We start from the raw sequence: 20,097 nt of genomic DNA, 5'->3' as shown, positions 1-20,097 counted from the left end.
CCACAACTTTTATCCAGCAAGTTTTAGATTCCACCAATTTTATTCCGTAATTCCGCAATTCTGCGATTACTCAAGTGTTACCAAAAGTAAGATGTTTTAGATTTTTTACTTATTCCACAAAAATAGATTTTCAATACGATTAAAGTTCTTTTTTATACTTTTAAAAAACATTAAATGAAAATATTTGAATTAATTAAATTTCATTGGTGAAAAGTTATCGGAAAGTGTATAATAAAGTAAAAGAAAAATTAAATTATAAACATTTATTGAATCCTTAATAATCGTGAACACTTTAGAAAATCTTACTTTCGGAAACAGAAAGAGTATTATTTATCACTTTTATTTCTAAAACAAAAAAAAGAAGATTTTCCATTAATGGCAAATACCATGCAATATGTTCATATTAAAAACATGATTTATTTTTAGTCATACTTACCATTCATAACATTACATTACATCACTATGTTCCATATTACACAGGTTTTTTAGTTTTTTTAGGTTTACCTTGTGGTGGTACCAAACTGAATATTTTTTTCAGAAATGCAAAGTTAAGAAGACAATGATCCATGTTATCAGGAGGCAAATCAATGGAATCAGATATCTTGAAGTTGCATTAAACACCCATCTAACTAATGACCCTTGCCCCTCCTAAAGGCCAAGTGGCCCTCCCTTTACATCAAATTCTACTACTACCCATCAAGTTCCTAAAATATATTATATACTTTTGGATTTAAAGTGAGTCCTTTCTTGGTTTGCTTGATAGCGGGAAATGTAGACAAGATTGTCAGCCTTTCCCCAAATAACCCAAACAAATCGTGACAAAGAATAATACCATCCACTTTCATTGATTCCATAAGGTTTTTGGTATCTTATGCTCACTAGGGAAAGTCAATGGATTCTAAATTACGTTAATGGACTCATCCAACGATCTTTGGCTTAAGATTCCAGTCATGTTTTACTTAATTAATTACACGGTTTCTGTCATAGACATGGGTTTGGTTACTTAAGTTCAGTTTTTTTCGTTACAATGTCTCACACCCAAAAAATCAGTTCAAAGATCCAACTTAATATATATTGTCCCAAAGAAAAAGGCAAAATAAATATTAGGGAAATAATCAAAGAGAAAATGTATTTGAAAGTGGCCATAGGTTAAGAATTTGTTATCTGATTTCGATCTCTGGATCTAAAGTTTTGAAAAAGGTTGCTCTCTATTTTAATAAACTAGGTTTATGTCAATTTTGTCTTCTTCTCTTTGATTATAGTGTTCCAATTTCACAGCTTTCACGTCTCTCTCAAAGATCGCAACGGAGTTATGGTTGAGTGAGATCGATACAAACTGTGGTAGGTTTGGTTCTAACTAGAATGGATGTAAACGAGCTCAATATTCCTTGCTTCAAAGCGGTACACATTATTAGGCGCTTCCTTCACTCAATCTTATATATAATTAGGGGTTTACTAGATAAAATTAGGTGTTTCTTTTGAATCCTTTGATCATATCTCTATATGGGCGAGTAGATTTATCGATTTTGAAATCATCACATGAGCCGACGAAGGTCTTATATGCTGTGATGAATTTTGATTCGTTAAGGCGGATCAAAGAAAGCACCGCCGAATCATCTTATATTGATGAATGATGATGTAAGAGTATATATTGCTTGCTTGCCTGAGAATATATGGAAGAGCGTAGTTAATGTATCATGGTTTATTGGCTCGAATGAATACATTCCTGAGTATCTGGCTTGTGCTACAAGAAAAAGCGAGAGATGTGTCAATCCGGAAGTTGTTCAAAGTATAACTATACAACATTCAAGAAATTAATTTAATTTATTCTTTAAAAACATTATTTATTTTAATAAGGCTGGCCTCATGCCACGGTGTGTTCTTTGTTATGTTTCTTTGGCTTCTACTCAACAATTATTAATTTATGTTAGACTTGTTTAAAAAATAAAAATAATAATAATAATTTATGGTAGACCATCGTATTGTATTCCTTTTGTGATGATAATTTAGAGGTAAAGTGGGAATTACTCGGTTGATAGGTATGGTTCCTTAAAGATAATATATGTCTAAAGACCCACCCTTTTTAAAAAAAACATTGAGAGGGTTAATTCGAGTTTTAAGGTCTTGCAAAGCTTTCATTAACGAAAAAAGTATTATCAAGCTAGCTTCAGAGCTACAAACTTATACGTGGTGCTTGTTCTGTAACCTTACCGAAGTTTGCGGACGTGCAGCAAGCGAGTGATACTTCATATGTTAGCCTTGTCCCTAACCGAATGAAACATTAATTGGTCTTGTTCACCAAAATTTTTGAGAGCTCTTTTTTTTAACGCTGATTTATTATGACATTACATTTATGAGAAAGATTACATAGACAATTCGACAACCGACAATACTACCTGCTTTATGAAGATCTATGCCTAACTACATCATCTGAGCCGTCCTATGAAGATTCATTCCTGACCAGATTTATTTGCACCATGTTGAAGATTACTTGAGAGCTCTTTTTAAAAATAGATATAGACCTCCAAACTATAAAATTTTAATTTTATTAAGATTTTTAAATAAATATTTATAACCCTAAAATTTTAGATCCGGCCATGAATTTAGTAAACATGTTACAATATAAAATATGTTATTCATCGACTGGGTACCATTGTCGATGAAACAATGAAATCGCATAACTGTATAATGCCAGAATAATTCAAGTTCGACTCGAGCGAATATCAGTTTGGGGTCTCACCATGTGCTTTTTGGTCTGTCCAAGAAAAAAAAACACCACGAATGGATGAATCACTAATGAAAGTAGGGTTGAAGTCATGGCCCAATGGTAATGACGGGTTTCTTTCTGCACTCGGGTTGCGAGTTTGAACCCTGCTGCAGGAAACTGCCTCATGATGTTTCTGGACACCACACGGATATGGACTCATGCTTTAGAGTCCATTTGCATATCCGGAAAGGGGGTCTATCCGTAGACTGCATTTCCATTCAGGGATTAGTCTGGACCCTTCCATAAGTCCAGAATACTATAAAGTAAAAAAAGAAAAGAAAACTAGGGTTGAAGTCTCGAAGATGAAGAGAGAAACAACATAGAATTTTGTTTATGAACATGGGCTTGAAGTCACGAGAGCAGAAAACTTGCAAATGTAAATGGAAATTACTATCTAAACTCCCATACATGACGCATGTCTGAGAAAAGAAAATTGAACATTGTGTATTATGGTTGTAGTACGAAAAACAATACATCATGCATGTGTGGTGCAATAGTCAGTCACGATATGAACCAGAACCAGAACCATTGTCCATATACATTATGTTCGACCTTTTGTATTGCTTTCACTCGGTGACGGATCTAAAAAACTTTTTAGTCGGGGGCACATTATTATAAATGTAGTATATAATTTAAATATTAAATTAATGTTAAATTTCAAATATAATGATATATATTAGTCAAATAATAATCAAAATTTTATTTTAAAATATTATATTATATTTTTGTCAATCATCCTTTTTGTCCATAAAAAACTACTTAGATTGTTTATAAAAAAATCTAATACACACTAGTATAAAATTAAATAAAGTTATGAAATAGTTTCAAAGTAAGAGAAAAGAAAAAAAATAGTATTTTATAAGATGCATAGAAAAAACGGGTTACGTATAAAAGGTGTTTCTAATACCATAGGCTAGCCATAGTCTAGCTATTAGCGAAACATAAAATGGTCCAAAATAAAGGTTACATTAATATATAACTAAAAATGAAAATATAAAAAACCGAGCTTGGAGAAGCGAACCATCACTCTTTCATTAGCCGTGCACAATGAATACCACCGGCCTAGTAGAAAAACTTATAATACTCTTACACACGAACTTTATATAATCAGTCGGGGGCACGTGACCCCGTACCCACCAACGTGGGTCCGCCCATGCTCTCACTTTTGAAAACCAAAGTGAAAATAGTATCCTTCCAAGAAAATAATGTTAAAAATAATCCAAAAAAAGCTTTTTTTCTTTTTAAATTTTTGAAAACCAATAATAACATTTTTTTATTATTTGAAAATAATTAATCAAATGGTAGTTGTTTAGAAAAGTTTAATTTTCTTGACAACTACCATTTGAGTAATTATTTTCAAATAATAAAAAAAATGTTATTATTGGTTTTCAAAAATTTAAAAAGAAAAAAAAAAGCTTTTCTTTTTATTATTTTTAGTAGTCAGGGGCGGACCCACGTTGGTGGGTACGGGGTCACGTGCCCCCGACTGATTATATAAAGTTCGTGTGTAAGAGTACTATAAGTTCTTCTACGAGGCCGGTGGTATTCATTGTGCACGGCTAATGAAAGAGTGACAGGTTCGCTTCTCCAAGCTCGGGTTTTTATTTTTTTCATTTTTAGTTATATATTAATATAACCTTTATTTTGGACCATTTTATGTTTCGCTAATCGCTAGACTATGACTAGTCTATGGTATTAGAAACACCTTTTATATATAACTTGTTTTTTCTATGCATCTTATAAAATACTATTTTTTTTTCTTTTCTCTCGTCTTTGAAACTATTTCTAACTTTATTTAATTTTATACTAGTGTGTATTAGATTTTTTTATAAACAATCTAAGTAGTTTCTTATGGACAAAAAGGATGATTGACAAAAATATAATATAATATTTTAAAATAAAATTTTGATTATTATTTGACTAATATATATCATTATATTTGAAATTTAACATTAATTTAATATTTAAATTATATACTACATTTATAATAATGTGCCTTCGACTGAAAAGTTTTATAGATCCGCCACCGTTAGTAGTTCCTTGTTAATTCAAGTAAAAATAAATAAAGGTTTTTTGTTGTTGATGAAAAAATTCGGAGCATCTCCAATGTAAAACTCTATTTTTTTTTCTTCCAAAACATAGTAAAAATGGATATGGAGTAAAAATACTCCAACCCTACTTCATTTCTCCTTCCGTAATAGAACAATGAACAAACAAAAAATAAATTACTCCATAAATAGAGTAAACTTTATTATAGAGTGAGATATGAAGTCGAGTTGAAATCTTTTTTACTCTATATACATTTTTATTCAATTTTAGAGTAAAAAATGAAGTTGGATTGGAGATGCCCCTTGTATAATTTTTTCCTCATGGTTTGTGAATATGACAATATAATTAGGGGGATAAAAATAGTCAAGATTGCTTATATGTTGCCAAAATTAATATACATTAGAGAGATATATTTTTTTCGTTTCTTTTTTAAGTACCTGTTATAGAGCAAATATCTAGCAACACAAATCCTCTTGGTTTTCTCATATGGCCATTATTGGCTTATGTCGTCGGATGCTTTAAAGCCCAACCAACCCACAAATATGCACAGGTACAGGCTCGAGGGCACGTTCAAACGTTACGAAAAAGTTATTTAGCAAAATGCGGCATAGATTAGATAAAGTAAAAGAAAGTATCCGAGCTGAAATTGTTCGTCAAATTTAAAACAAAAAATGCAGGCTGTGGGGTTCGAACCCACGCGCACTTATGTGCAGAAGAACTTAAGTCTTCCCCCTTAACCACTCGGGCAAACCTGCTGCTTGGAAAATGCATGTAACATTAAGTATAACTCTATAACATAAACTTAAATAATAATGTTGTGAGGAACATAAAAACTAAGAGAAACGTGTTTCCTTGAGCAAACAATCACTAGTCACTACCATAACAATGGATTAGATTAACCAAGCTGGAGAAAGTGTGGATCCCCATAGAGAGGATGTGCATAAGTGTAGATATGATGACTTATTAGTCCACTATACTTCACAAACACTTGCAGTATTCAAAGCGTGAGTAAACCTTTACCAAAAACACTTCTGCATATGTAATCACCATTTTTGATCTTGTCTAAGCAATGGACAGTGACTGAAGACCGTATACTCTGCGTAAACGAGTCTCCCTGAAACTCACAATCAGCTAATTCAGAGAAGCACAAGGTTTTAGCAAGAAACCGTTTCCTAAGGAGATTAAGAGTCCATACATGGAGGTTTTAGGCTCCATTATCTCAAAAGCACTATTTACAAAAGAACCACATTGCAAGTATCAGAGACAAGTTCCGAAGTAGTTGTTCTAACTCCGAAAACAAAAACAAAAAACAATTCGAACTCAAGCACTTTAGGCACATAGGGAAAATATCATACAGCACCGTTTTGCCAACCAAAATAATATATCAGCGAGTTCCCATAGTCTCCATCTCGTGTGAGTTCTGTTTTGTCAGTCAGTCTTTCCAGTTCCCCAAGCGAGAAAGCTCTCCTGTGATCCAAACTCCTGAAACACACACATAACAAAACCCATATGAGCTTTTAAGAGAAGAAAGTTTTTAAAGAGAAGAAAGGGATGTATAAGTTTTACCAGCTGGCTCAAACGGAACTCAGGTGGAGTATCCAGCTCTATGTTGCACGGATCAATAATCAGTTTCTGACAATCCTCCAGATCCCGTTTGAAGTCATCTGTTCCTCCCAGGTGTGCGTAATCACCAAAACATGGCTGCTGCTTATTCCTTAAACCTCCTCCTCCTCCATTGTTTGTGTCCTGTGATCCCACCTGCAAGAGATCATCGCAAAGAGACAAGGCTTCCACCAGCTGTTGCGAGTTCAATATAAACTGAGATCCATCACTGTCCAACCAATTCCCTTCTTCCTCAGCTTCGTGGTTTTCTTCACCTTCTTTGTTTTCTTGATCGTTTTCATCTTCTTTATCAAATCTCATTATCTCATTATCTCCGTTTTCAATCACCGTCTCAGGAGCAGGCTCATCCTCGGAACTTGGTCTTTCATGATCACGTTGAGCCCCTTGAACCTCATCTTCCATATACATTGCCTCGGATGTCTTACTCTTAGGAACCATGAAGCAAAGGAAACATTCAGTTAGTTAGTGAACTAGCAAAAAGTTGTATAATTACAAAGGAACTTACCTCAGCAAGAGAAACCTCTTGGGGAGTAGCATACTCATTTGGCAAGTGAGAATCTGAGCAAAGTGGCACAGCTTGTCTACTAGGTTCAGGTGTAAACAATCTCGGAGTGACAGGATCCGCTTTAGGAGTCGTCGTTGCAGCAGCAAATATATCTTCAGAGACTTCCTCTTCAGCTTTATCTTTATCACCACCTTTTTTGAGTACTCCTTGCTGCTGAGGCTGCTGGTAGAATATCTTAGAGACAACGTACTCACCATCCTTCTCATCTTCGTCTGTTCCTAAATGATACTGATGCATAACCCAGTTGGTTTTCACGGATTTTCCTTCATAGAGAACCATTATCTTCTTGCAACCTCTCTGAACACCATCCAACACAACAGTCTTAGTCCTCCCAGTCTTGTGCCAGCGCACATCGCCAAGATCATCGTCGTGAATCTTTCTGCGCTTCCGAGTTCCTGTGCTGTAAGCTTTGATTGCTCTGTGGAAGAAGTGGGACATAGTCCCATCGTGCTTGACACCTAAAAAGGATTTCAATATGAGTTGAGAGAGTTGAATCACTTTAAAAATATAGAAAGAAAACATGGATTGATTGATTGATTAACCTGGTAAGTTCTTAGGATGAGTGTAACAGATTCCATCGTCTTGATCAACGGTTGGGATGAACTCGTCAATGAAAGGGTGGGGAGTTAGACCCAACGAACCGGTTTTTGCAAGCAAATGCCATATGATCTCTGGATCAGATGGATCGAACTTCACACCTCGTGGCAAGCCTGGCCAGTCATCAACTTCCTAGACAATGTAACAGAACTTGTATTTTAAAACAGAATCCAAGAATGGACATCAAAAGAGCAAGAAAAGCAAGAAGTACATGGCTGTTGTCAATGACGTGACGACAGTTGGGACAATGCCTTGTAGGATTGGTGTTCCACACCGTTGGACAGGGGTCCGATGCACTCAAGATTTTAGTTGCAATACGGTTTTTATCAACCAACCATGCTCTTCTACAAAACAGCAAAGCAAAGCATCCATCGGTCACAGGAGACAATAGTTCAATATATATTCTAAAACATACGCACAAGTATCTTAAAAAAGGTGAAAATAATCTAATAAAAGCACGAACTGAAATAAGGTTTGTAGCTAGACGAGAGGGTTAAAGTTCTATAGACATATTGTGGATACTAATTAGCTGTAAAAAAAGGTATAAACTTTACGAAAATTACATTCATCAATCAAGAGCATTACAGGGGCACAGTAAGCTTCCAATTTTTTTATAAACCCTACCAAAGAATGACCTAACTCTAGACGTGAAAGATAACCTCCTTAGCGCTCATTACAAAACCTAAAAAAGCTACCGTCTCCTTTCTCGAAATGAAATTGACAGAAAACGTACTTAGGTAAACGAATCGAGTGCTTACCCAGTCATTAGAGCTCGATGAAGAAAAAAGCGAGAGAGAAGACAGAATCCGAGAAGCCCTGAGGACAAGTCTCTCGACGGTCTCAGAAGTTTAGGGGTTTGAAGCTTTCTCGACACCCCCAATCGATGGATGGATACTAACTATTAACTCAACTCCGGTTTATTACTGTTTTCGATTTTATTTTAAGAGAAACAAAAAAAGATTTTAAGAGAAAATATAAAAATCTTTAGTCCTTCCCCGGAGATCACTGGGTAGTGGAGAGAGAGAGTTAGATAGGCGCCAGTTTTTATGTTTTTCCGAACAGTAGAAGGAAGTTATTCTCTGCCACGCGACTTTGCGTTGACTCCAGCCGTCGCATTGATCAACGGTTGTGATATCTTTGATGCGTCTACTAATTAATTAGCTTTCCAACTAATGATGGGTTTTAATATTTTATTATTCATTAGAATAAATAGGTTCTTGCCGCCTTAAGCGCAGATTATTGGCCTGTAAATTTTGAAAATGAAATTTGTTGTATGAAAATTGAAATCAAGGAAACAATCTATAATACAAACTATTTTAGAGTTTGTCATAGAACATAAATACATTCAATATTTTATTTAAATAATTTTGAGTGTTGTTTAGATTCGATTATAATTTGTTTTTTAATTGTTTGATGTTAGCTTTCCAATAAGTTTGGACTGGTATCAATTTAATTTTATATAAATAATTATGTTTTTTGTGTACTATTTTATATTAATTTAATAGACATGATTCTTTGAATTAATACTTTTTTTTAAAAAAGTTACATTCTATAAAACATTTTTTGTTATTTAAGATTTTATATTACTTTTAGAATAGTTATTATATATTTCATGTCAATTCTTTTATATTAAATATTATACATGTTAATTTTAAGTTGGCTTTTAACTTATATATATAATAAGATGGATGTTTGTGACTAACATATTTTTGCTTTTCTATTTTGATGCTTAAGTATTGATGGGTGCACGTGTGATTTACATATATTAAATATAATACTATATTGTGTATCATTTATATATTTTTAATTATTTTCTCCGTATAATAGTGTGGTAATGTAGTATGTGGTTGTAAACGCTCAAACCATTATAAACGCATGTAATCGTAATTTATTGTAACTTAACCATATTGATAAATCTATATTTATAAAAAACATATTATTGTATTTTTGGTGGAGTTACATTTTTGTGGTTTAAAATTCAACTAATAATAATTTGTAATTATATTTATTTTGTACAGAAGTATTGACGTATTTATATGTGAATGTACTTATTAGTGTCATTTTGATTTGTATTTTATAAAAAAAGTTTCATTTTGATTAGAGAATGTATTCAGCGTAAGTGTCTTTGTAGCGGAAAATCAATTCTACAGTTGCTTTAATGCTGTAACACAAAATGTAGAATTTGGTTTTATATAGAAACAATTGGATTAAGAATTGGAACATTTCAAATTTCTCCATAAACATAAGATATGTTTGATTTCTTCGACCTTCGTAGGAAACACAGTTTTGTATTTCTTACCATTTGTACCAAAAATAGAAAAAAACAAAATTTAATTAAAAAGGGGGTAATGATGCGTGTATCTTTATAAAAATGTTATTGTATTAATAAATATTTATTAGAAAAGTATTACGTTCTTGGTTTAGATTAGCAACATTTATATTCAGATATACTTCTTCATATTGGTATGTCCGTATGTATGATAGCGAAATGGGTACCATTTGGGAGCCTTTAATGCTCAAAACAGTAGTTTAATTATTTCTAAAACAAATAGTTAGAATACAGTATATAAACTCTTTGATTTGAGAAATTTTGATGCGAGTCTTTCAGATTTTTTGAAACATTCCCAAAATAAATAGATGAGATAGAGAGTTTAGGTGAGAAATAATTGATGCAATATCCTTATTAATGCACACGTAACATATCGTTTTGTATTGTAAAATAAGGTAGAAAAAACCATAATTATTCTCTACTATTCTAAATATAGAAAATAATCCTTTTTTGCTCTCATAACCCTTCTAGTAAATTCTCCAATAGAACTTTTCATATCTTCGAAATTTGATTCCGAAATGATCTTACAAAGACTTTCAACGACAAAGGCGATGTTTGGGTTTCTCTTTAGCCACTCTGCTAACCATAGCAAAAAAAAATACTTGTTTCATAGATTCAAAGTCAACTATCATCCCAAAGCTTTATATAATATATATGAACACAAAATAGTTTGATCCTTTCCAAAAGAATCTTTTCATTTGCTTAAGTGTGCGAAGACCAGCACTAATCCTGTACGTAACAATTCCAAAGATATTTACATTGATGTGGTTCCTGTGATGACGGGTTCTACGTACTCCCGAGATGCATAGTCGTTTCTTCCGGTACTCTTTTGAGAGAATCATGAAAAACGGAAAATATGAATCGGTTACTTGTTGAAGAAGTAACTAATAATATTCTAAATTTATAAGAGAGATGGGAGACATGTTACTTACTGCAGTAACAAAACGAGTATTATCTCCAATACCTTTCTTTAGCTAGACCAACGCTTGATTATTTTGGATTAAAATCATCATCGAAAAAAACGTATCATGATTTGAAGTCTCCGTATATTACCTGGTCAAGAGACATGCATCTAGTTAATGCATAAAACAATGAAAAAGCTCTGTTGTAAAACCAGATTTTTTGTTGATTTACCTGGAGTTCATGCAAATAAGCCAATCCTTAAGCTGCACGGAACATGATCTCAAGCCTTTGTTTCCATAGCAAAAAACTCTTTGTGTCCTCTGAGCAATATCATAAGAGCCGCACTAAGTTTAAGTCATTAACTACGCCCAATAACTAAATCAAGCCATTGCTTGTGCCCTTTTATTAGAAACTGATGATCAATAATATCAAACATAAACCTTTTTATTGGACAAAGTTCGAATACTATTGTTTTCATAACCAAGGCATAACCAATGATATACATACCTATTGACTTTATCGTTTGAATCTCTTAACAGCGACATCAAGTGGAACAGAATGAGAATCTCCGCTAGTTGCAGTTGGATCGTTAATGATGGCTTTATAAACACTACCAAAACCACCTTCACTGATCTGAAGAATTCTATCAAAACCACACATGGCATCACTGATTTCTTTGTATGAAAAACTAAGACAGTGTACCTTTGAAGAACTGGAAGTTATATTACACTTCAAGCCATTAATAATAATTTCTTACTCTTTAAGCTGCAAATGGGCCAATACTTTCCAGAAAGTTGCGCCTTACGTAATGCATAATACTGGACGTGGATGGAGAGGATGACCATCAACCAACCTAAGGTGGCCAACAACATCTACAACAGAGACAAAGTTATAGTGCTAATTTGCAAAGAGAAGTAAGTTGATGGGATCTGGGCTAAACTCACCATGAAAATCACCTCTGAGATCACAATTGGCTTCAAAATCTGTAAAGGAGTGCATTCTGAATCGGTCTGACAAAATTGGGGAGACTATTTTCTTAAGGCCCTGAAAGGACAAAGTCGTGTGTAAAGCAAATAACACGCTTCTGATCAGCTACACAGAACATAGCCTTGCTGTTGGAGTATGTAGATGGAGCCATGCTTGAGCCGACTTTCATATCACTCGAGACGGTTTTGAGCAATGAAACCTTGTGCCACAGTACCCTATAGATAAGATCAAAGTACTATTTTAGTCAATATATAAAAGAAGCATGCCTATTATACGGTGAACAGACAATAATAAGCGATGAATACTGGATTGATTTATATCAGAAAGCTAAACAATATGTCTCCTTTGGCATGGTTGCAAGCTTCCCAAGAATGAAGAAACAACATCTTCGAAGTGGATGGTCCTGTGACAGCCACTTGACTGAAGAAGAGTGCAGGAGCATTGGCAGTGGTGTCTTACTGTCGAGTAGCCATGGTATTATTAGGAATGGGTCAATGAAATTTTGCGACTGAGAAGGAGATTGATGGGGATATAAATATTCTGATGAGGAGAACACAGAGAGTTGGACGTTTCTAATGAGTGAGTAATGATGGTTACTTGAAGAGCCATCGGAATCGTTGGTTAGAAGGGATGCACGAAGCTTCGTCTTGAAGGGTGATTAAGGAGCATTGAAGGTTGGGCTCGGTTTTTTCATTGATGAGGATACATCCGTTATTCCGGAGGAAGGAGATAGTCAATCGATTTTGAGAGCTTGATGTCGGAGGAAGCGCCTAGGGTTCGCGAGGAAGAAGCTGCAAGATAACTAGTGGACCTAAAAATAAATAAGAATGGGCTTAAACCTTTGCTTGCTGTTAGATGAATGCTGGACCGTGATGACATGGCAAAATGATTGGTGGAGAATTTTTTTGCCTACGTGACACCCCTCTTTGACCTTCAAATTAGCTCATTTTATATAGTAGAGATGATAATGATTATATGATCTGCGACACAGCATAACACAAGATGATGGGCCTTCCATTGGAGAGGATTATTGGATTTTTATAGTCGTCATCCAACCATAAAGCATAGAGCACTAGTGTGTGTTTATCAGCTTTTTTCTTTGAAAGAAAGTGTTTATCAGCTTTCTATGTGCTTTTCGCATATTGTTAAAGGTATTTTAACACGTTGGTTTGATTTTCCATATCAAAATCTTTCTTTTCATTGCATTTTAATCGTTCTTTATTTCCCCTTCACTCATTACAACAGTTGCCATCTCCTCGTTGAGTAAATAATATAATAGTAGTACTTTGCAAGTGTTACACTATTTACTTGTTAGTAGACTGTAGTTGCAGTTACTCCTGTAAATAGTTCGTAGACTGTACAGCTGCAAATTACTCTTTAAGGTTGTAACTTGCTCCTTTAGTTAATATAGTTTTTTTTTTATTTTTAACAGATTGGTTTGTGATCATTTTTCTGTTCAACTCATTTCAATCATGTTTTTATTGACTCATTACAAAAACTGAGTAAAAAAGAAGAAAAGACCAAAGACAAGTGCTGCCATGTGGGATACATGATACTTCGGAACGTTTCTTGGAGGTATCTATCTATTCTCACCTCAGTGCATACAACTAATGATCTCTGAATATAACAATTGGACTTTTTGTAAACTGCAGACTGCTGCTTCTACTTTGAGAGATCCACACAGGTTTAGGAACTTTCTTGTAATGGATCCAAAACAATCTCATGACTCTTAAATCAGCATTACGCTATTGGGATGGTGTACTATACAATACAGCGTTTGCTATTTCCTCTTCTTTGAATCTGGCAACTGAGTCAAGCAAAATCCCAAAAGAAATTTTCTGCTGCTGCCCTTTGCTCCTGCGTTGTATCCCTTTAGTAGCATTGGTTCGGATTGGGACAAAATCCTGCTGGACCACGTAAATTCGAGTGCCTGGTAACTTATTTCTGGAACAGCTTGACGCCACCGGTAACTTTTAATACATCAAAGAACTCTTTTCATGCCGGGTTTTGAAAAAATATCAGAAATCAAAGTGTACCAGGTAAAAGAACTTAGCATCTCCATACAAACACTCTTTGTATTTCCTTGTGATGGCATAATGAGAGTGACTGGAGATGATAAGTTCTTTTACCTCATCTGTAATGTCATAATAAGAGTGACTGGAAAGGGTGGAGGAGCCAAGTTTCTGGACAGAAGTATCATCATCACAATTTATAATATATTTTTAAAAGAACCAATTTGTTCCTTTGCGTATACCAGAGACGTGTAGTTTCAAGTTTGTCCCCAAGATCAAAACATAAAACACAAAATTAGAAAAAGACAAGTCAAGAAGCCAAACATTTGGGATGGTCTTGAGATTTATAAACGAGTTTATCATTACCAGAATGGCTCTTCTGATACTTTGGCAAAACAGCCGAAGCAATAACAATGGCACATAGTAGAACCAAGCCGAGCCCTACACCATTGAGGACCACTGATTCAGCACAGTGTCTCGGGAGGTTTCTCTTGGTCTGAAGGTGTGTGAGCTTAACAAGTAGCCCAGTCTCAGCGGTGGCAATGGCTAGACCGTAGATGTAGAGTCCGAGAAAGACGTGCCATGGAAGAAACGTGCTTCTCGTTTCCCGTACTTCTCCTCTATGCCAGAAGCTCAAGAACCCAGTCACCCACTGCAACACAACGTCGTTATTACTAAAAAGAACTCTAAAACCACAGTAGTCTCTCCCAAAAGTTGAGAGGCAATTTCGTAAATACAGGTAAGTTAATGCTCCAGTTTCCCAATAAGACACAAGTAGCGCACAGAATGCCTTCTCTATCTGTTTAATACTAATACGAATAATTAAACCTTACTAACAAGGGTGAATCTTTGTCAGGTTTCTATGAGATGAATCATCCACCATCTCAGATGTCTAAGAGAGAAAGGAGGGACGGACCTGGATAGCGAAGAGAGAAACGGAGAGTAAGCCCATCCAAGAATGGAGACTGTAGAAATTAGAGAAAATTCCAGATTCATAATGGAACTTTGTCCACATTCCAAACACTGCAGAGACTAATGCCACTCCTTGTAGCAATAGATGAACTGCTTTCTTCGTTTTCTTTGAACCAGGCAACCATCTGTGTATCAGAATCGCTGCATAATTAAAACCCCCAAACCCCAAATTTTCAATTACTCAATAAATTATCCAAGAAAGAGATGAAATCCTCAAAAGAGATTCACTACGTACCTTCTCCACTTACAAGAATAAAGCCAATCACCATCAGCAGAGCATGAATTGTCTACAAGGGGTCATCAAACTGATTAGGTCAGACCAGAGGAAAATCCAGTTTAAATCAGAGAGTATGGGAAATTACAGTTTTTGTGAGGCCTTTACGAGGGGCGAAGCTGGACTTGAACAAAAGAAACCAGTACACAACCACAACTGCGATTGCTAAACCTAAGAGTCTCCCAAACACGACAAGCGAATCACTTCCCATTCTCATTCTCTCTATTCAAAGTTGACTATCTCATAATAGTTGCAGACGAAGTGGGTATTTTGTGGAATGAACGACAATCATGGATCTATATATAATGGACCCCTCTATCTCCTTGTACGGCCCATTTGTTTTTAGGCTTCTGACACTGTGCTCAAAGTCAAACTGTTTGACTTTTAAGTCCATGATCACGAAATTCTCACAAAAGCAATAAAGAAAGAGTTATTCTAGGTTCATCGGCTAATAGGATTTCATTATTTCAAATTCGATATTAAAATATATATATATATATATTATCAAATTATATTATGTTTTTAAAATAAAAAAGTAAAAAAAAAATAGTAGTTACAGAAAAAAAAAATTAAAAAAAATCTTTTTAACGTCGTCAGCAAAACTTTAAACCCTAAATCCTAATTCCTAAACTCTAAATCATAAATCTTAAACCCTTGGATAAATCTAAACCCTTAGGTAAACTCTAAACCCTTGGATAAACCCTAAACCCTTGGGTAAATACTAAACTCTAAATAAAAACATTAAACCCTAAAATTCTAAACCCTAAATCCTAAACCCTAAACCCTTGAGTGTTTTAGTGTTTAGTGATTTTGATTTAGAGTTTAAGATTTATCCTAGAGTTTATGGTTTACCCAAAGGTTTAGAGTTTAGAGATTAGGATTTAGGGTTTAATGTTTTGCAGACGACGTTAAAAATATTTTTTTTTGTAATTACTACTATTTTTTATTTTACTTTGTAATTTTAAAAAGATAATATAATTTGACAATATTTTGTTTCATTTTTTAAAAGATATCGAATATGAAATAACACAATCCTAATGGTTGGTAAACTTAGAGATTCACCCTAGAGGTGAACCCAAGAATAAGTCTTTCAGAGGTACACGCAACATCTAACATGAAAATTCACCTAGAAGGTGAATCCAAAAATAAGTCATAAAAAAATGCATTTTACAAAATGTTAAGTCTACAAAAAGTTCAAAATGACATTGAATACTGAAGAACGGTATTACTACCAAACTTTAGACAAAGATCCGAAATCAAATTGGGACATTCGAAACCCACACAAGGGAGGTTTTAACAAGGAAAAGTATTACATAAGACTCAAGTTTTGTTTTATTGTAACATACCAAAAGCACTCAAAAGCATATGATGAGCTCCATCGGATTCGAGTCACTAGAGAACCTTTTTAGTACAATTTTTAGGAAGAACGATTTGATACACCTCCTCTCCCTTGGCCACGACCACCATATCCATTATAGCCGCCGCCACCACCACCGCGTCCATTATAGCCACCATAGCTACGCCCACCATAACCACCACGTGAATGACCGTTCCGACCATAACCACCACGCCCTCCCCGGCCTCCTCTAAATCTTGAGAACTCACCAAATGTCTGGAATCACACCGTTACCATTTGTTAAGAGTCAAATGGGTTTCTCTCAAGATTCTGGTGAGATTGAGTATCTCCAGAAACCAGAACGGAATAGTTATGTTTAGTCTGCTTTTTGAGCGTGGACAGATATAGATAGTACCTCAGTATCTAGTTTCCGTAGTTCTGAGAACCTTGGCCTTGCATTTTGGGAATCTCTGTCATTGGTATTTGATGAGAGGCTATCGAAAAAGTCATCTTTGTTGTAAACAGGCTACATCAATAAACAGGCACGGTATATGAGACCAGAGAGGGGGAGGGTATAGCGGTTTTACTAGATTATACAAAAGTCTACTTCACTTACTTTGACCTCGATCTTTGGCAGCTCAGAATCCTCTACGATTGGAGAATCATCATCACCATCATCATTAGTACTCTTACCAAGATGACCCCATACTTCATCCTTATTGAACTTTTCATTCATAGCCGTGAAATCAAAATCTTCAGTGAATTTCATCACCTGGTGTGATCTCTGCAACAAGGAGGATTATGAGCATACATGATGGCTATGGTTCATGGGCTATTTTTAACTGGTAAATCTTCTCCACAGTAAAAAGAAACGAAAGCCTTGTCACATTCTACAAATAAGTGAGAAGAATATTACCCCTGCTCCTCTTCCTCTTCCTCTACCACGTCCTCTGTAACCATTATGGGTTTGGTACGAATGCCCATTTGGCTGAGAGAAAAAAAATCAGCAAACAATTAAGACTTGCAAGTCATGAATGACGAAATCTAATAGACCAAAGAAGAAACCCTGAGAGCTACGACAAAGATAAAGAGATAGGATGGAAAAATAAAATGGATATTATTAACCTAAAGGTGCACATATAACAGGCACATGCCGTTAGAGGTAATTCAGACATCATCAAATGCAAGATAAGATCATGTTAAGTGTTCATTACGCCTCAAAAACACTTCTAGATAATTCAAGGCTCTTTCTCATATCAATAAGTGAGTCGGCAAGATCATATACAAGACTGACAAGTAGATAAAAAAGATTTTAGAAATTTACTAAAAAACCTGAGTTTGCCTTGCAGATGAAGGCAATGGCAGTATTGGAGGTTGTGCTTCTGATGTAACTGGAGCAGATTGTTCCAACCCAGCTGATGATGATGCCTGAACCACCTCAACATCTTTATCCACGTTGTTAGAGGGTGGTGACAAAGAAACTGCAGCAGATCCAGACTGCAGCAGTTGGCCAGGAGTAACCAATACAGGTTTTGGCTGATCTTGACTAACGGAACTAGAAACACCAGCAACAGGACCAGATGTTAATTGTGCTGTCTGCGGTAAAGAAATGGGACCAGTAACTACACTAGGCTTGTCAGACAGTGGAAGGCCAGCACTTGTATCGGTAACTCTAGTACTTGGTACAGAAAAGGGAAGCAAATTAGTATCCTGAGGACGGGCAGGAGGCACAGAAATAGGAGCCTTGTTCGAAAACAAAGGAGGTGCCATATCTGAAGCTAGGGAAGGAGATGGTGCTGATTGCAGGCCTGAAGACAGCGTCATAGGTAGACTAGTAAAAGGCAAAGAACTGGGTGCTGGAGTTTGAGAACTAGTGCTAAAAGGAAACAATGAAGAGGGTGGTTCCGACAAGCTTGAGCCCTGAAAAGTTGATGAACCAGCAGGTGTAGGGGCATTAAAGTTAGGATATTGCAAGGGTTGCTGTAGAGAACTGGGCATTGGCAGTCCATGAGGGGGTCGAATCAGAGACTGTTGATGCAATTGGGGAAGACCATTGGGAGGTGGTGAGTAGAATCCTTGCCAATACATTGGCGGTTGTGGCGATGCTCCCCAAGAATTAAGATTTCCACCAGGCTGATACAAAGGCATTGAGTTTTGGAATCCCATCCCAGGTTGTCCATTATGAGAACTAATGTCAGGCAGAGGATTGCTCGCTGCAGGAGGCAAGCTACTCGATGTAGGCATAGGGCTAGGGTAGTGAGACTGCAAAACAAGATGAGGATACATCAAAGTGAGACTAAGGTCGCAAACAAGATCTCTGTATAACATTTCCACAATTCACCTGGATGATAGCAGGGTCATTGTTTATAGTAGGTGGAGCTGGAGGTTGTACAGGTGGAGAGGCTTTGACTTGCAAATCCTGCCAACAGCAAGAAGAATCAGTGTGCACAAACAGTGATAATAACATCATAGCATAAGCACAATCCTGATGGATACCTTGATATCGGTTCCACGGAACAGTATGTACTCATAAACTTTGTCACTAGGAGGAACTTGAGGACCATCTTTCTTCCTTCCTTCGGTTCCAAACGATCGGACTACAATACATTCAAAATTAAAGGCATCAGGAAATCTCAATCTCACTAGACCTAAGCTCTCATTTCAAAGCAATCCTGCGACTTAATCGAAACGAAATCGTACCGTTCTGGAGTCCGATACTGGATTCATCGGTATTGATGTTGTAAAGGATGCCTTCGTATCTGATCTCGCTCTTGGATGTCAAACTAATCAAGCTCCCTACGTAAGAATCGGCACCGGAGGAGCTCGATTTCGCGCCTGTGTTATCAGTCGCCATGTCCGATCTACGTCTCTCTTCGCCGGAGTACCACGAAGAATCCACACACACACACACTAGGCAAGTTCCTGATCTGATCCGCTTCGAGAGAGAGAGAGAGAGAGAGAAAGAAAGAAAGCTATCGAAACAAAACGATTAGGGTTTACTCTAATTGGGGGAGATCCAGCATATTCTCTCTTTCTCATTATCCATTCCCGTAAATTACCCAAAGTACCCTCGTGGAGTTTCCGTTGACGTGAATCTGCTAACTAATCGTGGAAAGCCACATGTCTACTTGTATAGCCCTCTTCGTAATTCACCTTTTGGTCCAGCCAAACCTACGAGCCACTTTATTTGGACGGCTCCTATTGGTGGTTATTGATGCTTGTTCAATGTATAGACTCGAATGGTTTTCAAGTATTTGCAACGAGAATATTTCGAGACATTAAGTGTACTTTTGTGAGCAGACATACAACCAAAGATGGAAGCTGTGGAAGATGCTCTATGGACAATGAAACGGTAAATCATATTCTCTTCATGTGTCCATATGCTAGGTTATCTGGGCTATGTCTCCGATTCATGCTCCTCCAAATGGGGAAATGTCAGATTCAACAAATCAACAAATCTGTTCCGTTTGATGAACCTGAAACATCAAGATCCTACTGAAAAAGTACATGATCACCTGGTTCCTTGGCTGCTTTGGAGAATGTGGAAGAATAGAAATGACTTCAGGTTCAAAAGAACTGATTACTCAGCGCCAAATGCAGTTAGCAAAGCATGGGAGAACATAGAAAATGGTTGAAAAGAAAGGAGGAAGGAAAAACTGTAGCCAACACAGCCACCTGTGGCA

General features: G+C 36.0%; 3 protein-coding genes, 1 long non-coding RNA gene and 1 other non-coding gene across 5 annotated transcripts; all 5 read right to left on the bottom strand.

Annotated features, from left to right (window-relative positions):
• Window positions 1–5,488: 5,488 nt before the first annotated feature.
• On the bottom strand, window positions 5,489–5,571 carry TRNAL-UAA. The gene has a single exon. It is a non-coding gene; the product is annotated as a tRNA-Leu (tRNA).
• Window positions 5,572–6,004: 433 nt separating this feature from the next.
• On the bottom strand, window positions 6,005–8,613 carry LOC106301829 (NAC domain-containing protein 8-like). Its single transcript, XM_013738312.1, has 6 exons — window positions 8,360–8,613; window positions 7,813–7,945; window positions 7,547–7,733; window positions 6,945–7,462; window positions 6,383–6,865; window positions 6,005–6,298 (listed from the first exon to the last, which is right to left on the bottom strand). Exons 1-6 carry the CDS (start codon window positions 8,365–8,367, stop codon window positions 6,245–6,247), a joined length of 1,383 nt encoding a protein of 460 aa, XP_013593766.1. The 5' UTR covers window positions 8,368–8,613; the 3' UTR covers window positions 6,005–6,244.
• A 2,500-nt stretch (window positions 8,614–11,113) lies between these two features.
• Window positions 11,114–12,019, bottom strand: LOC106305613. The gene is made up of 3 exons (XR_001263022.1): window positions 11,778–12,019; window positions 11,591–11,705; window positions 11,114–11,476 (listed from the first exon to the last, which is right to left on the bottom strand). It is a non-coding gene; the product is annotated as an uncharacterized LOC106305613 (long non-coding RNA).
• Window positions 12,020–14,071: 2,052 nt separating this feature from the next.
• LOC106304044 (probable transmembrane ascorbate ferrireductase 4) lies at window positions 14,072–15,350 on the bottom strand. The gene is made up of 4 exons (XM_013740426.1): window positions 15,167–15,350; window positions 15,040–15,091; window positions 14,749–14,945; window positions 14,072–14,484 (listed from the first exon to the last, which is right to left on the bottom strand). Exons 1-4 carry the CDS (start codon window positions 15,293–15,295, stop codon window positions 14,143–14,145), a joined length of 720 nt encoding a protein of 239 aa, XP_013595880.1. The 5' UTR covers window positions 15,296–15,350; the 3' UTR covers window positions 14,072–14,142.
• A 910-nt stretch (window positions 15,351–16,260) lies between these two features.
• Window positions 16,261–19,416, bottom strand: LOC106306524 (protein decapping 5-like). Its single transcript, XM_013743174.1, has 8 exons — window positions 19,115–19,416; window positions 18,911–19,011; window positions 18,756–18,833; window positions 17,747–18,676; window positions 17,331–17,402; window positions 17,031–17,198; window positions 16,830–16,940; window positions 16,261–16,690 (listed from the first exon to the last, which is right to left on the bottom strand). Exons 1-8 carry the CDS (start codon window positions 19,266–19,268, stop codon window positions 16,496–16,498), a joined length of 1,809 nt encoding a protein of 602 aa, XP_013598628.1. The 5' UTR covers window positions 19,269–19,416; the 3' UTR covers window positions 16,261–16,495.
• Between the last annotated feature and the right edge of the window lie 681 nt (window positions 19,417–20,097).

The sequence above is a fragment of the Brassica oleracea genome, chromosome C7 (genome assembly GCF_000695525.1).
Source record: "Brassica oleracea var. oleracea cultivar TO1000 chromosome C7, BOL, whole genome shotgun sequence".
Taxonomy (NCBI): domain Eukaryota; kingdom Viridiplantae; phylum Streptophyta; class Magnoliopsida; order Brassicales; family Brassicaceae; genus Brassica; species Brassica oleracea.
The sequence above is the reverse complement of the archived record's forward strand: the minus strand, read 5'-3'. Positions and strand labels throughout refer to the sequence as shown.